The sequence below is a fragment of the Eublepharis macularius genome, chromosome 3 (assembly GCF_028583425.1).
Source record: "Eublepharis macularius isolate TG4126 chromosome 3, MPM_Emac_v1.0, whole genome shotgun sequence".
Lineage (NCBI taxonomy): Eukaryota > Metazoa > Chordata > Lepidosauria > Squamata > Eublepharidae > Eublepharis > Eublepharis macularius.
Window position 1 is genome coordinate 111,705,823 of NC_072792.1, and position 16,940 is coordinate 111,722,762.

General features: G+C 38.9%; 1 protein-coding gene across 2 annotated transcripts in view; it reads right to left on the minus strand.

Moving 5' to 3' along the window:
* Nucleotides 1-5,410: 5,410 nt before the first annotated feature.
* The window catches only part of CHODL (chondrolectin), a 37,732-nt gene continuing 26,202 nt past the window's right edge, over nt 5,411-16,940 (minus strand). Inside the window, exons 3-8 of one of the 2 annotated variants that reach the window (XM_054974330.1) lie at nt 16,159-16,316; nt 13,780-13,827; nt 13,300-13,392; nt 8,553-8,655; nt 7,025-7,103; nt 5,809-5,893 (exon numbers count right to left, since the gene is read on the minus strand). In XM_054974330.1, the coding sequence (XP_054830305.1) occupies nt 5,891-5,893; nt 7,025-7,103; nt 8,553-8,655; nt 13,300-13,392; nt 13,780-13,827; nt 16,159-16,316 (484 nt within the window). In that variant the 3' untranslated portion in view covers nt 5,809-5,890. Of the gene's footprint in view, nt 5,894-7,024; nt 7,104-8,552; nt 8,656-13,299; nt 13,393-13,779; nt 13,828-16,158; nt 16,317-16,940 lie in introns of both variants that reach the window. The other variant, XM_054974329.1, reaches the window with a different exon arrangement.

Here is a 16,940-nt window from a genome sequence, read left to right on the forward strand (position 1 = left end):
TTGGTGTTGTTGGAGAGGAAAAAGTACAGAGAGTTGGTCCAGATGTTAAAGGATTTGAAAATCAGATACAGATGGGAAATACCTGAAGGACTGGCTTTTGAATTTGGTGGAGCAAGGAGAAACATCAGATCTGGCCAGGAGATGGAAACATTTATTAAGGACAATGAAAAAGACTTACCAAAAAGAGCTAAAATTTGATCATGGAGTGTAAAATTATATCTTGGAATATAAATGGACTAAATTCACCTTTTAAACGTAAGACTATTTTCCACTGGCTTTTAAAACAAAAATGTAACATAGTGTGCTTGCAAGAGACACATATCAAAAAGCAGGATGTAAAATATTTGAAACTTGCAAAACTTGGAAATGAATTTGCAGCAGCTTCCAAAAAGAAGAAGAGAGGAGTTGTATTGTATATAAAGGAAGAACTGCAGCCAAAATTAGTTCTAAGCGATACAGAAGCCAGATATATAGCAGTGGAAATAATTTGGAACTCTAAGAAGACTTTGGTGATTGGAATTTATGCGCCTAATGGGGCAAAAGAAAATTTTTTCAAGGATTTACAGAAACAATTAGACGAACTGACCTATGATCAAATAATTCTGGCAGGTGACTTCAATGGAGTTACAAACTTGGAAGAAGACAAGAAATCTAAAAGTGCCCCCCCCCAAAAGATGACTTTTGCAAAAAATTGTTCTTTGCGATTAAGGAACAAGAAAGTCTGGAAGATGTATGGAGGAGACAAAATCCTAAAAATAGACAATATACATTTTACTCTGCAAGACATTTTACACTATCAAGAATTGACATGATCTGGGCCTCCAAAGAATTGGTGGTATGGACTAGAGATGTCGAGATAATGCCCAAGGTAGGCTCAGATCATAATCCAATCATGTGGAGATTTGGAAAAAATACTAAAAGAAGAGGATGGAGGATAAATGAAGACTTGCTGCAGATGGAAGAAAACATTGCGTTGTTACGAAGAGAAACCAAATTCTTTATACAGTACAATCTGAACAAGGATGTACCAACTTATAAGGTATGGGACACATATAAAGCTGTGATTAGAGGAATACTAATGGACTTGAACGCAAGAGGAAGGAAGAAAAGAGATTTGAAATTATGGAAAAAATTAAAGCCAAAGAGATACAACTTAAGAAAAGACCAGAAAAAAAGAAAATATATCAGGATATGAAAATCCTGCAGGAACAATTGACGGCAATGAATAACAAAGAATTGGAGTGGAATTTTTTAAAAAAATGAAGCAGAAGTCGTTTGAAGGTGCAAATAAACCTGGGAAATATTTAGCGTGGCAGTTAAAGAAAAAAAAAGGAGAAGAAAACCATAACTAAGATTCGAGAAGAAGATAATATATTGATGGATCAATCTGCCATTAGTAGAGCCTTTTTAAAATTTTATGCAAAACTGTACCAAAAAAAGGAGGTGAACAGAGATTCAATAGCGGAATATTTGGAGAAAATGAAGCTTCCAACAATTTCAGAGGAATGGAAAGAGAAGTTAAATAGGAAAGTGACAGAGGAAGAAATAAAAGAAGCTATACAATCAACAAAACTAGGGAAAGCGCCTGGACCGGATGGAATAACAGCAAAGTTTTATATGGCCAATAAACTGACACCGTTTCTTTTTCTTTCTTTTTTAAAAAAATAAAGAGAATGTTTATAAAATGATGTATAGGTGGTATTTAACGCCCAAGAAGATTGCGCTTGGAAATGCAAATATGTCAGACAAATGCTGGAAATGTAAAAAGCATGAAGGATCATTTTATCATATGTGGTGGACTTGTGAGGTAGCTAAGCAATACTGGGGAGATATAATAGAAATAATTAATGAGGTTTTGCAAACCCAAATAAATAAGAACCCAGAATTGCTGCTACTGAACTTGGGAATGGAAGAGGTTCCAAAGCAGTATAGAACATTGCTATTTTACATGATTACAGCAGCAAGACTTTTGTATGCACAGAAACGGATAGTGCAAGAAATACCAACGATAGAAGATTGGATTTACAAATTGTTGTACATGGCAGAAATGGACAAAATGACAAGAAAACTGAAAGATCTTGATCCAGGAGAATATATTGCAGACTGGGGGAAATTGAAACAGTATCTAGAAAAAAAATGGGATGTGAAAGGAGGACTGTGGCAGTTTGAGAATTATTAACACGTGATTTTATAAAGGGGAGAGAGAAGTAACTTTACCACTAATGGGGAAATTTAGTTATTAATCAATCTAAGCTAATATTAGTATTAAGAAGAATGTATTAAAAATAGATAGGTTAAATAGGGAGACGTAGATTGGATATATTAGTAAATTGGAGATATGGAAGAATTTGAATATGCTTAGAATAAGTGATACAATATATATAAGATTTAGAAAAATTATAGTTAAGAGTAATTTAAATAATAAGATGGGCTAAGGGTTGGAAAGCTGTTGGAAGTCTATAAGGAGGGGGGAAAGGGTGGGAGTTGATATAATTTAGGTAAGATGGGGAATTTGTGTAATATTTTATGTACTCACCAATAAAATTAAAAAAAAACCTCTGCAATATGAAAGGCAGTGCTGTGAGCAGTCAGCCCGGCCTCCGCCATTTTAATAGCAGTTTTCATATGACTGCTCATGATATTAAAAGTATACAAGCCTCTGGGGTTTAAAATGGCTGCAGTACTACCAACCAGAGAGCCCCTGTCATTGCCAGATCCTGCCCTGGAGAACCAGGCATGTACGGAATGCCGCATTGGAATGCAGGGGCATTGTGATGCAACTGGTCTCGCTGTCCACCCATGCTCTGGAAGGTCCAGAGCAATAAAGGTCTCGCTGAGTCACCCCCACTTAACACATTCCTGCCCCTTGTCCCGTGATGAGATTTCCTATCCATGATCGAGGAATTAATCAATTGGCATTCATAAGCATGTACAGTCATTCCTGGCACATTGTATCCCCTCCCCAAAAACACTTAACCTGGCTCCGGTACTTCATCAGGAAAACTGTCCCTTTTGTGCAGTGCTGGAACTAGTTTTGCATCTGCTTGCATGCACCCTGACAGCCATCAACCAAAGTACTTGAATCCTTTGTTACACCCAGGAACCGACCATTAGACTCTTTGTCCTAACTGCCAGAAGGACTCTCCTCCACCTCAGGGCACATTTTACCTATAAAGGTAGGCCCCAGCCTCATACACATCGTGCAAGCTTCCTGGCTTCTCCCTTAGGGTCACTTCCCTGAGTCTCTCTCTGTTCACACTTGCTTGCTTTCCTGGATCTACAAGCACTGTTCCACACCTCTCTGGGCTGACAACACAGGACGTTTGAAGCTTCTCTCCTACGGACTGGACCCCTTCCCAGGAGAGGTAGATATGATTACTCCCTCTTGCTCTATTCCCATGCTTCTGGCTATTATTTCCTAGGACTCTCTCTGTGTGTGCGTGGTTATTTTCCCCAGTAATTGGCATGTATGTGCATGAAGTTCTGTACCTTAAAATAAAAATTATTGACTGATTTGAAGCACCAGACTCGCTTGGCTTATTGGGATTGGGACCCCATAGACACAGGTGATTCGATTCCAGTTACCGCCTCTCGTATAGCCGTCTTCCTTGCCAGCTAATTCCCCTCCAAAAATCATATTTATGCAAGGAGACCACTTCAGGTAACAGTGCAGGAGGAAAAGGAGTAGAACTCTGTGTGTTTTTGCCTGTCACAGAAGAATAGATGGGGTTACAGTTTATTTTCCTACCATAAACCAACTTCTTAAAATATATACTGCAAGAAATAGTCTTTTTAAAAAAATTATCAAGACATCAGTTTGTTTTTAGTGACTCAAATGACATTTACATTGAATTAATTTTTCCTGGTGAAATGATGCATGGTGACACTGGACGAACGTATCATAACAATAACTCCATTGTTGGCAAAATGTACTCATTATAGTGCATCAGCAGTTTCCGCTATGTTTTAGAAGCTTATTATTGCAGAAGGGATGAAAAAAACCCCATCCGTGTTTGTTTACCCAACTCAAACCATGTAGCTTCAAATGGTTTATTTTGGAGCATGGTACAGAGAAAACACAACCAAGCCAGTTTGATTGCTTATTTAAGTAAGAGTGGAAGTACGTTTCCATCATATTTCTGTTATTTATTCTGCTCCCCTATCTTTTATTTTATTTATTTAACATTCCTTCATTGCCTTTGTTTCTTTCCTGACTTGGGATTTTATCTTGGTCCCCTGCAGAGTGTGTTCCCTCAGGAAATCATACCAAGTGTCCTCTAAGAAATCTGTAACATAATGTATTTGGCTGCATAATGTATTTGGTTTCTGAAAATAAAGGTGAAAATACTCAGTAGCTGGAATAGTATATGTATTCTTTATTTTAATATTGACTAACACTGATTAAGATATGTTTTGCGTACTCTGTATTTTAGTAACTCTTGTAGTGCAAAATCCTACCCCTCCTTGGACCCTGTAACTCCCCCTGTTTTTTCTGTACCCTTTTTATTTTGGAAATATTTTAAAAATTTCAAACAAAAAAAGAAATCTGTAACAATGAATCTGGACTTACCATGCCTTAGTTTCAGGTAGGTAGCTGTGTTGGTCTGTAGTAGAATAGCAAGATTCAGGTCCAGTAGTACCTTAAAGACCAACTAGATCTTTCTCTCTAATTAGGTTAATGGTTTCAAATAGTTTGCAGACAAAGGGTGCTAATTGTTCATAGAATGATCCATAGGGCCATATCCAGTTGAATGGAAGGGGATGGTGCTTGCCATTGTGTGCAAAGAAAAAGGTACATCTGCTAATTAAAACAAAGTTACTAAATGTGCAGTTCTGTTTACAGTTGTATCCACTGGCACTTAGAATAGAGGACAGGAAGCATTCCTTTAATCACCACTGATTCACATAGGACAGATGAACGTTCCTTATTATTCTACCTTGCCATAGAGAGGGAAACCAAAACAATAGCTCTTAATGTAAGCCCTTTTACAGCTGTGGGAAATGGAAATTATTTTTTCACATAAAAGACCACATTTAAATTGATTAAAATAGATTACCCCCAAAAGACAATGAAAAGCATAAAATAAACATAATAGTAACATTAAAAGAATTGTCTGATTTTAGATTTTGGAGAAGGAAATTGGGGAGTAATGGAGGAGGGCTCCTCAAACTTCATCAAACACCAAAGGTCTGGTCATTTACCACTCTTATGCATCAACTCTGTACATTCTTAATTGCAGATCAATCTCAAGGCACTGTTAAGCACCTTTATTGAAGTAGATGAAAGGTAGAATAACAGTGAAATCACTTCTGACACCATAAAAGTACTCATACAATCAATATTTTATCAAACTTTTATGCAAAGATAAATTACTTTGTTACACTGTAAATTTATATTAACTGAATTTACAGCACATCAATTAAGGTACATTGTATGGGGAACTAACAAGGGGGGGGAAAGTTAAATTTAAACTAGAAACAATTGTTTTAGAATTGACACATACAGTTAACATTTTCCCATAGATATTCCAAATGCTCAGTCCATCTCCTTGCTATCTGTAGTGCAGTCATTTTCCTTAGCAAAATAAATGCATTCTTTCCTTTGAAAGTGGCATGTTTTACTGCTGAATTAAAAATAAAACATTGCATATAAAAAAAGATTTGAACAGTTGCCTCAAGGGGGAGCTTCCAGTTCATGTTGCTGATCCTTTGCAATTTCAAGCCATTCCAAGCTAATATCTGACATGACATTAAAAGAGATCCTGCATGTAAAAAAATGTTATTCCTGCTTGCTTTTCAGTCATATCTCTATACCTCCATGCTACTATCTTTCCTTGGGTTCTTTGAAATCCATAGTGTAGACTGGTCCGGACTAGTTTTTGTTCTTCCTTTACTGAAAAATCAAAAACATGTGCATGTTTATAGTTTTAAAGGATATCTATTTCTACAGAGGACATCTATTCGTAAGGATCAAGTGAAAAATCAATGATAAGGTAGAAAGAGCTATTGCAAATAGATGCAGAATTTCTTCTACTACTGTATATGCTTTTTTTTTGGTCACCTGTAAAAAACATTATGTATATAGCTGTAATTGATTTCAGTCTTAACATTTCATGCTAAGAGAGCATACCAAGGTATTCTACAGGGAATGCATTGCTTCATGGACCTGCACAGTTCATCTATGGAATTATGGAGGTAGATGCCCATTCCAGGACTATGCTAGATCAGGTTGTCTACCATACAAAGGGTTTGGATTCACTTTCCATGAGTGGGAGTGTATTTAAATTTGTGTAAGAGGAGGAAATGGTTTCTCCTAATCCTCCCTTCCCATTGTGGACTGCCATTGTATATCCTAAACCATTTCTGAGTCTCCTTACCCTCGCAGGCAGCTTTTCTGGACTGACAGGAGATAGAAGATGAAAGGAAAGAGAGAAAGATTCATTCCATAACTGAAGTTCCACTCATGTTTTTGTTGTTCCAACCCAAAGAACATAACTGATTCCCAGGTTTTAGATACTGCTTCTCATGTTAAATTGTTTAACACCAAGAGTATGTTAGACTTACCTGTGAAGTTATGAGGTTTTTTCCCCCATTAATAATGTGATCCAAACCTGCTTAGAACTGATGCAAAATCCCACAAATATCTACCAATAACTAGTATGTTGGGATGGGACCTAATACGTCACTGCATCTTCTAATTAATAAAGTGGTGTCGACTTCTCATTCTATTGTTCATATGCTATGCCTGGGTCCCAACATTGCATGTAAAGGCATTGCTCCATTACTATAGGCTTCTACACCACTGCTGTAACAATGTATGTGTTGAAGGAAACTATGTTATAACACACATCACTAACTAGTATAGATAATAATAACTTTCTAGCTGAATGAAACGGACAAAAATATCAGGTCAGGAGTTTTCCTTTTGCAACTTTTCTGGCATGAGCATATAATAGTTTGAGGAAATTTTTCAGGAATTATAGTTCCAACTTTGAAATACAATCATACAAACTGAGAAATGTACCAAGTTAGAATCTAAACTTTCTGCAAGGCATTCAGATGATAATGGAGATGTGTCATTGAAGCAGTTTCTCCTTGCTTCCCTGGAAGAAAGGAAAGGAAAGTAGCTAAGCATGAATGAGGTGTTGGTTGCCATGAAGCACAGGTGGAATGCTTGGCATTATTGCCACCTTAATGGGAAGACAATATAGAGTTTCCCATGCCATTATTTTGACTTTTAATGTTACAAGGGGTATCATCATTGGTTGTTGTCTCTATAGGAGCAAGAATAACATGGCTGCAAACCCCTCCCTCAAGGTGGATGCATGCTTGCCACAGGCAAATGAATCCTATGGATTTGTTCTGATAGCAGCAGCATCTTCTTTTGGCACAAGTGACCTTCTCCTGACACAAGTGGTTCAGAGGAAGGCATCTTGGGCCAGAGTCATCTGATACTATTAGCACAGCAAGTCCATTGGAATCAGAATACTATGTCAACTTTACCTTACTCAGATTTTATTCTGACTTTCCTGTATCATTGACCAATCCCCTAATCGACCTCCCACAAGGGGGGCGGGATATGATCTCCCCTGGTCTGCTGAATGTCAAGCAGTTTGTCACCCACCCCCATGGGTTCTTGTACATAGAGGAATTGTGCAACAAGAATTCTGTGATGTTTTTACTGAAGTGTTTTAATTGCTATGCTACCTGTTTTATATTTCTACTATGATCCTCTCTGAGCCTGGTTCTCAGGGAGAGTGGAATACAAATGTAATATAATAAATAAAAATAAATAAAAAATGTCCATATCTCACATTCACATCATTGGGTTCTACTGACATAGGCAAGGAGGAAATGATATAGGGAAACATTAAACATAGTGTTGCTGGTTTCAGTGGAAGCCCTATGTTGAGAGTGGTACCTAACTCCATCTTGATCTTGCTCCTCCATGTATGACACTAAATGCACTGGCTTCTTACAGTATAGTACAACAACCATAATATCCTGCACAGTGTGCAAAATATGGATGAGGGGAGTGAGCAAATCCAGCTTTGGAAAACAGTCATGAATCTTGGCTCCATGGTAAGCAGGCTTTTCAAAAGAAAGTTTGCACAGATATGCAAATGAGTAGAAAAGATAATAAATCCAGTTTTAAGATGAGGAGTCACTATACCAAAATACATCAAGTACAGGGCCAGCCTGCTATTCTTCTTAAACCTTTTTCATACATATGGGGAAGGTGGCTTTTTCTAGCCATTGTAGCAGAATGCTATTTTTGCAGTAAATATCCAGGAGCAAAAATATTTTGTTGGATGCACACATCATTAGATACTGTAATATGTGAATCCATTCCAATTGCCTGGATGCACTATTAAATATGTTTTCTGTTACTCTAATATATACCACTGGAACAAAATTAATTTTGCAATGAAAATGTGAATGGTTTTACATTGCATGTAGAATGGCCATGAACGTGAATAGCTTGCAAATGGAAGTATGGATTTCACAGTGCATGACCCCAAGATCCAAACTTGGCTATATATATTATTTACCTTTTATGCAACATCTGGAAACAGCAAGTCCCAAAAGCCACTAATATCAACAGCAGCAGTGGTATAGTTGGTATGACAACATAAATTAGATTGGGAATTAAACCTATAAGAAAAAGAGTCTCATTAATGTTTTTTTATTTGAGGTTATAGTGTTCTATACTATAGACTAAACTATATTGAATTTGACTATCTATATTGACTATTTCTATTTGACTAAACTACATTTAATTTTTCTATTGTTGCTCTCATTACATACAACTGAGCACAATCAGAGAAAGATTTCTTGAGCCAGTTGTTCACATACAGAATTATGCATACTATAGTTTAGGAATGTTTTACAACACAAATGTTAGTTAGTGCCACAGAATAGTGTATTGCTTTTAGGTTTCAATGATATTCTTGAAGAGGTGATTGGTAACAGCAGACAACCAGTTTGGTGTAGTGGTTATGAGTGGCAGGACTCTAATTTGGAAAACTGGGTTTGATTCCCCACACCTCTGCTTGAAGCCAGCTGAGTGACCATGGGTCAGTCACAGCTCTCTCAGAACTCTCTCAGCCCCAGCCACCTCACAGGGTGATTGTTGTGAGGATAATAATAACACACTTTGTAAACCACTCTGAGTGTGGCATGAAGTTGTCCTGAAGGGCAGTATATAAACTGAATGTTGTTGTTAAAAATCTTAAAACTTGCCTACCGCTAACCCACATGCAACTGTAGGAGAGTTCTTCATATGTTGTATTTTTCGGGTAGGTCTGAATACTGCTTGAAGGTTATGCTTTTTCATAAGCTTTCCCATCTGATCAGTAATTCCTTTGATATATGGCAAAAACACTTTTCCTGTAGGAGACTGTTTTTCCTTGGTTGTTTGATTCATCCTGGGTTTGATTGCTCTTCGGATTTCATTTCTGGAGTAGCCATTTGCCTGAAGTGCGTGGTTTAGATGATTAATTTCCTCATTAAGAAAGTGCGGCTCACATATCCGTCTTGCGCGATCCACTAATGTTTTCATTATGCCTCTTTTCTGTCGGGGGTGGTGATTGGAGTTTTTGTGTAAGTACCGATCAGTGTGAGTTGGTTTCCTGTAGACCTTGTGACCTAACTGAAAGTTTGCTTTGCGGATGACCAAGGTATCCAGAAATGGGAGTTTTCCCTCGATTTCTTTCTCCATTGTGAATTGTATGTTCCGGTGGATGTTGTTGAGATGATTCAAAAACCCCATCAATTCTTCCTCCCCATGGCTCCAAATGATAAATGTATCATCCACAAACCGGAACCATACACTAGGTTTGTGGGGTGCTGATTCTAGAGCTGTTTTTTCAAAATGTTCCATGTAGAAGTTTGCTATAACTGGGCTGAGAGGGCTCCCCATGGCCACCCCATCCATCTGTTCATAGAATTCGTTATCCCATTGGAAGTAACTGGTTGTCTTATGAAAAAGTATAACCTTCAAGCAGTATTCAGACCCACCCGAAAAATACAACAGATGCTACGATCAGCAAAAGACAGTAGAGACCCCCTCACCTCTGCAGGAGTATACCGTATACCCTGCAGCTGTGGACAAGTTTACATCGGGACCACAAAGCGTAGCATCCAGACAAGAATAAAAGAACATGAAAGACACTGCAGACTTGGACAACCTGAAAAATCAGCAGTGGCTGAACATAGCCTAACTCAAACAGGGCACAGTATCTTATTCCGGGACACCAAAATACTGGACAACACTTCCAACTACTTTGTCAGACTGCACAGGGAAGCCATTGAAATTCACAAGCATAAGCAAAACTTCAACAGGAAAGAAGAAACCTTAAGAATGAACAGAGCATGGTTTCCAGTTCTGAAAAACACCAGACTAACAAAACACTCTATACTCGACAATAGCCCTGCAGAGAAGATTAGCACATCAAGCACCAATCCATATGCAAAAGAACCTCCTCAGGATACAGTGAAGCCTCCCACCATTAGCATTCCACACCCTGGGAAACTCTTACAGGATGACTCAGCTCAACCCCACACCTCCTGAGTAGATACAAATGACCTGCCTACATCTTTTCCATACTGTGACACTGAGAAATCTCTGTCTTTAGGTGCTACACCTCTGAAGATGCCAGCCACACCTGCTGGCGAAACGTCAGGAACTACAATGCCAAGACCACGGCAATACAGCCCAGAAAACCCACAACAACCAACGGAAAGGATTCTTTCAAAGTATGAAGTCTGAAAATTGTTTCTTAAGGATTCTGCCATTAATTTTCTGTGTTTAAGCACAACTTATCTCAGTGGGACTTAAGCAGATCTATTCAGAAGTACAATTTTATTCAGTTGGATTTACTTCCAGGTAAATGTTCTTAAGATTGCAGCCATAATCATACTAGCCACAAGTGCTCAAAATGGAGGGCAGGGTGGGATGCCATCCCACTTGCTGGGAGTGGGGCTAAAGCTACCCTTTTATTTTTCAACGTATGAAAACCATGCTGGATGGGAGCAAGAACACACAAGTATTGTGAAAAGTTTCTAATCAAACATTTCTTTTCTGTACCTGTCTTAGCAAAGCTGGCTGGAAACAGGCAGTGCTGAATTTAGGGCTTCAGCTGCTGGAGGAAGATGGAGCTGTCTCTAGGCAAGCTTTGAAGGGAAAAGCCAGAGTCCTATACTTTCTAGGCCTGCTCATGCCATAAGTGTTTATGTGGCTGGACCCAGGACACACAGGAACTACACAGCATTCTCTTCTCCTAGCAACTGAATCCCCCCAAAGCAGAATCTTCAAGCGCTCACCAATCCCAGCCCTACAAAGGACTGTGGACTCAGCAATAGACTTTGCAGGGATTACTCAACAAAAATACCTGGAAGCTTATTTGAAAATATGTCATGCCTAAAATTAGGTTATGCTCATTAACGTTTTTGACTTCGTGTATAGTTATTCTGTTTTTGTAATCAATAATAATACAGTGTAATGATTTCAAAGTGTGAATATGTAATTCAAGGTTATTAGTAAGGTTGCCAACTCTGGGTTGTGAAATTTTTTACTCAGATAGGAGGTTGATATTGTAGGGAGGGGGTCTTGGATGTTTCGCTAATAGGAGGGCGGTACTGTAAGGAGGGGGTCTCGGATGTTTCACGAATGAGTTGGGAACCATGGGCTGCACCATTATGTTGCTTTACATATTATCTGTTGCTTTGAATATGTACTCGTATATACTGCTTGTGCTTCATGTTGTCTAACGGCAATCCTATAATTGATTATGTTCTGTTTCAGCAATCCTTCAGCCCTGTATTGGATCCTTGCTAATGCTATGTATTTGTAAACTTGTATTCATCTACCCTATGACATTGTTCATGGAAATGTCCTTGACACTGTATGGAAATGCCTACCTTTGTCCTTGCTACTGATTGTACTAATTTCACACTATGTAATCCGCCTTGAGTCTCAGGGCGAAGCTACAAGTGACGAATGACACTTGAACAGCAAGTGTATTTCTCCCTGTTCACTTGCACTCCACTCAATCCACTTGCTGTTCAAGTGTCATTCGTCATTTGTAGCTTGGCCCTCAGTGAGAAAGGTGGACTATAAATGACATAAATAATAAATAAATAAATAAATTCCTTCAGAATTCTAGGGTGGAGCTGGAAGGGGGGGAGATAGGAGAGAAGGGATCTTGTCATGGTATAATGCCGGAGATTGTCCCCTCCACACCAGCCATTTTCTCCAGGGGAACTGTTCTCTATGGTCTGGAGATCAGCTGCAATTCTGGGAGATCTCCAGCCACCACCAAGAATTTGTCAACCCTAGCTTATAGCTTCTACAGCAGATGTAAAAAAATCAAAAGAAATGAAATTTATTCTTTTTGTCATCTACTGCACACAATGATTGTTCAGATGCTACATGTATAGCCTGTACATTGTGCCTAAAAAAATGAGCTGTGGTTTGGCATGTCACTAGTTAAAATTTCATCTCAGCTAAAAATTCATTGGGGGGAGGGGATGTTAGTCTCTCAGCCGCAATCCTCCATTTGCAATATGGAGGTTCTGTAAGGATTACTATCACAATTTATATGAAGCACTTTTCACACCAAAGCATAATAGAAATGCTAAGAATTAAAACATATATAAGCATATTTTCAAAGTGGCATAATGGAAGCTGAATGTTCATATGGGAATCTTGGGCTAACCCTGGATACTTTCTTGTGATAGAAAATTTCCCTGGTTTGGGAATGATCACAAAACAGATGACTGACACATCTTTGGAATTACACACATCTCCAAACTACTACAGCAAACTACTGTCAAAATCCCCAAAAGCTATGACTCTAAAACTTCTTTATGAATAAAGCTTTTTGAAAGATCATGTTCATGAATTATGCCAGGACCTATTCACTTAAAATATGGCACAGAGAACCTAGCCTGGGAATGTAAATCTAAATGCAGGTTCTTTGCTTCTGTGTGGCCCTAGAGGAAGAGAAAATATTTTCTGAGAGAAAGGGTTTGGCAGAATGGATAGAAAAACGTGCTTAACGTTGACTATCTGTACTTTCTAGCATTTTCCTTTAAAAATTTATTAGGCTTTGCTAAAAATGCTGTTTACTGGAACAACATCTTGATATTTTATCCTGGAGCTCAGTTCCATTTTTAGGTTCTGGGAGTACAGTCACTTTATTCATATTAGTAATAAACAGAAATTGCACGTCTGCCTGATCTACGACTTATGCAAAAATATGACTCAAATTTTAAAATCATATGTGTATCAATTACCAGTTTCAGTAACAACCACAGGAAAATTGTCTTCTGGATTGCTTGAATCATGAGGCTTCCCTGATGGCACTGTTGTTTGGGCTGCTGACATTTCTGAAAAGGAAATTAAACGTTTTAACAATGAAAAATTATTTTCTGTGTTGCAGTATCTGTTCACATTATTGCACTTCAAAAAGACAATGCCGACTTCACAGCTCATCAGCTTCAAAAGCAAATCAAGGGTAGGAGATACAGTTGTCTACAGGACTTCATTGTGCCACTGGGATCACATCTGGAATAGGAGTTACAACCTACAGTATTTTGAAATACATCTATCTGCTCATAAAAATATACATTGCAAATATTACTCACTATAGGGTTAGTTGTCCCTCTACTCTACTGCTGCTCTGCTTTTCTAATTTATATGATTGTTTGAACTTTGTAAATGATGAATGAGATGATATTGCTTCACCATTGCAATTCAATCCAAATGTTTCTTACCATAATCTGGATCTGCTCTATCTCCTAATTCTTTTTCAAGGATGTCATCTGTTAAATCAATGGGTCAACAATGAAAAAAAAATCAGATGGTTTACATTGTTTTGCACACACTGCCATATGTTGAAAGATAAACAACGTTCAGGGTTTGTTTGTTTTTTAAAACTGTATCATGTATTTAATCTTAACCTCCTCTTTCAACAGATTGAAAGGAAGTAACTATCATGCTCCAGGGGATGCCATGTTTTGCTGAGGGGAGCAGGAATAGTTGTGATCATATGAAGCTAGTTGTCTTATATCATTGGTACATCATGATATAAATTGTTTCCTGTGGCTGTCAGTGGTTCCCCGGAGTGTCACACAGAGAACAAGCTTTCTTCACACCATTAAAATAGGATCCTGTAATTGGACAAAATGGGGACTGAACCTGGGAACTACTGCATGAAAAACATGTGGTATACCTCTGAAAAATGGTGTTTCCCTCCTGCTGGGTCTCTAACTATGTTTCAGGACTTTTATGTACTTGCCCAGTTTATTTACTCTTGACTTCAACAGTGGACTCAAACTCTGGAAAAGCTTAGGTGCTCTCTTAAACACAGGACAGAATTATCCGATTCTTATACACTTTTTTATTTGATTACTTTTTAGGAGGAGTAGCAGGCCTGCCATGGTCACACCATAGCCTGTACCTTCTTAGAGTTGCCAGTTCCCCTGGGGCCCAAATTGGGGGATGGGGGGTGGTCTTGGGAGGGCATGGCAGGGAAAACTTACCATGCATGCACACAAAGCATGTACGCACTCTGGAGCCTTCATTGTCATGCTGGGAATGACATCATTCCCAGTTCAACAACAAAGGTTCCAGAGTGCACTCTGGAGTTCCCATTCCCATTCTCTGCACCTCCCCCCTCCTGCTGGCCAGATAAGAGGCAGTGGAGTGGGTGGGGACTGGGAGCGGAGAAGCCCTCAACCAGGGGACCTGGGAACTCTAACTTTCATACATAAAACATGCCATATCACAGCTAAACCACAGTATATGTGCCATGACTATGACAAAGAAAAAGAAACCTCAAATGTGTAAACTGTAAGATCCATTGCAGTGCTAGGACACAGGTACTATTCTTTGTATGCCTGTTTTGACCTGAAACACAACCAACTGAAGATGCCTATTATATACTATTTTCTTACTGCATTCTTTTCCTTACTTTTCTGCAAGGAGCCAAGGCAATTTGCAGTGCGATGGATCCTGCACAAAAATTCCAGTTGTGCTAGAGCTCTTATGCAAGTAGAAACATATGAAAGGACCACAATAGCTGCTCTCACAACATATGTCATCCACAACCATATTGCCAGCTTTCCAGCCTTGTTTATGTTATTGAAAGGCACAGGAAGGGGGCAGGGCTGTTTTGACCATTGAGGGAGGACTCATTGTGGCTAGGCCCAGCAGCAGCCACCAGGCAACTTGATACCTTGGAAATTGCATGAGTCACCCAGGAGTGGCTTTGCTACTGTTCAACAGGAGCCACGCCACAAAAGTCAGTGTAGTGTAGTGGTTACAGTTTGACTAGAATTTGTGAGACCCAGGTTAAAATCCTTACTGTGCTACGGAAGCACCTTAGACCAATCACATCTATTCCAACTAACCTGCTTCATGGGTTTTCGTTGTGAGGATAACATGGAGGACAGGAGAATTATGTGAGCAGCTTTGTGTCCCCATTGTGAAGAAAGATAAGGAATGAAGTAAATAGATATTATTTATAGATGAAAATGGGGGGGGGAATAAAACATAGCTTGGTAGGTGGGTGGGTAGCAGGGAAGGACAGAAGGAAGCAGGAAAAGATGAGGATATGGGGGTTGCCAAGAGGAGAGAAAGAGAAAATCGTGTGGGGCAGAGGATACAGAGTTGCCCCCACAAGTTGTTTTGGGTTCCCCGCCCCACAACTGGCCCCAGCCTAGTGGCCGGTGCTATATAACTCAACTATAATTTTCCTGGGCAGAGGCAGCCAGGGGAGTGAAGTGAGAAAGCTGAAGATAGGGGGGTAGATAAAGGTAGATTTGCTGCTCAGTAGGTAAAAGATAAGGAAGTAGAAAAAGAAGAGGGGCTATGGGAGCGTTCAGGGAAGGGCAAAATGAGATGCCCACCACAAGTCCTTGAGAGTCTCTCACATTAATTCTTCCCCCCTATTACTGAGGTGATTGGACTACTGATATGAGTGGCCATTAGTTTGCCTGGATCTTAACAGGATATCTATAGAGATATCTGGTCTGTCTAGTCTTCTTTATTATGAGATGGTTTAAGATTTTAAAGCTATAATTTACAACCAAAAGCTATTTTGGAATGTTAAACATAAATTACATATGAAGATTGGCTTTGACATTGCTTACCTGGAGCATATTTGCAGATAAAATTGTGCTTCATGTTGCATCTGTCATCATTCCATTGGTAAAGATAAGGCCCTCCTAAACCAGGATTAGCAGTTGGCTGATGATACATCACAACACATGCTTCACTCCCACAGGAAGGTTCATCTGTATACCAATTTCTGACATAATATACAAGTACAGGAAACATTACTTTGGAAAGCTGAATTGTTGCCCACCAGTCTTTCCTCTTCTGTTGAATCCAGGTGCTACTCGACCTTGTCTAGTTTTTCACTTAATAATAAAATATAGAAGAATCCAGTAGTGCCTATTAGACTGACAAAATTTGTGGTAGGATATAAGCTTTCATGAGTTACAGCTCACTTCAGATACCTTGCTCTATTCTATTGCTACAGACAGACTAACACAGCTATCCATCTTAAAAATATATATATAAAATACCAAAAACGTTTGGAATTAAGCTGAGCAAGAGGTCTCTGCCTCAGAGTCTCAGTATAATACTTACAAAATAAGAATAGCACTAACTTCATAAGGATGAACAGACTCCCTCTACCATATGGGAGCTAAACAAAAAATAAAGTTTATAGAAAAATGGATATGACTCTAGCTGTGTTAGCCTGGCCCTTTCATATTCTCCTTTGGATACTCCTAATATATTTGTTGTTGGGAAGAGAGCTACAACGTAGATCATTACTTGTTTGACTTGTTACTCTTTGTTCTATGCTTGTGGTTGAAGCGGGATGGGGGGAATAATAATATATGCAGAGACATTTCATGTTTGTCAC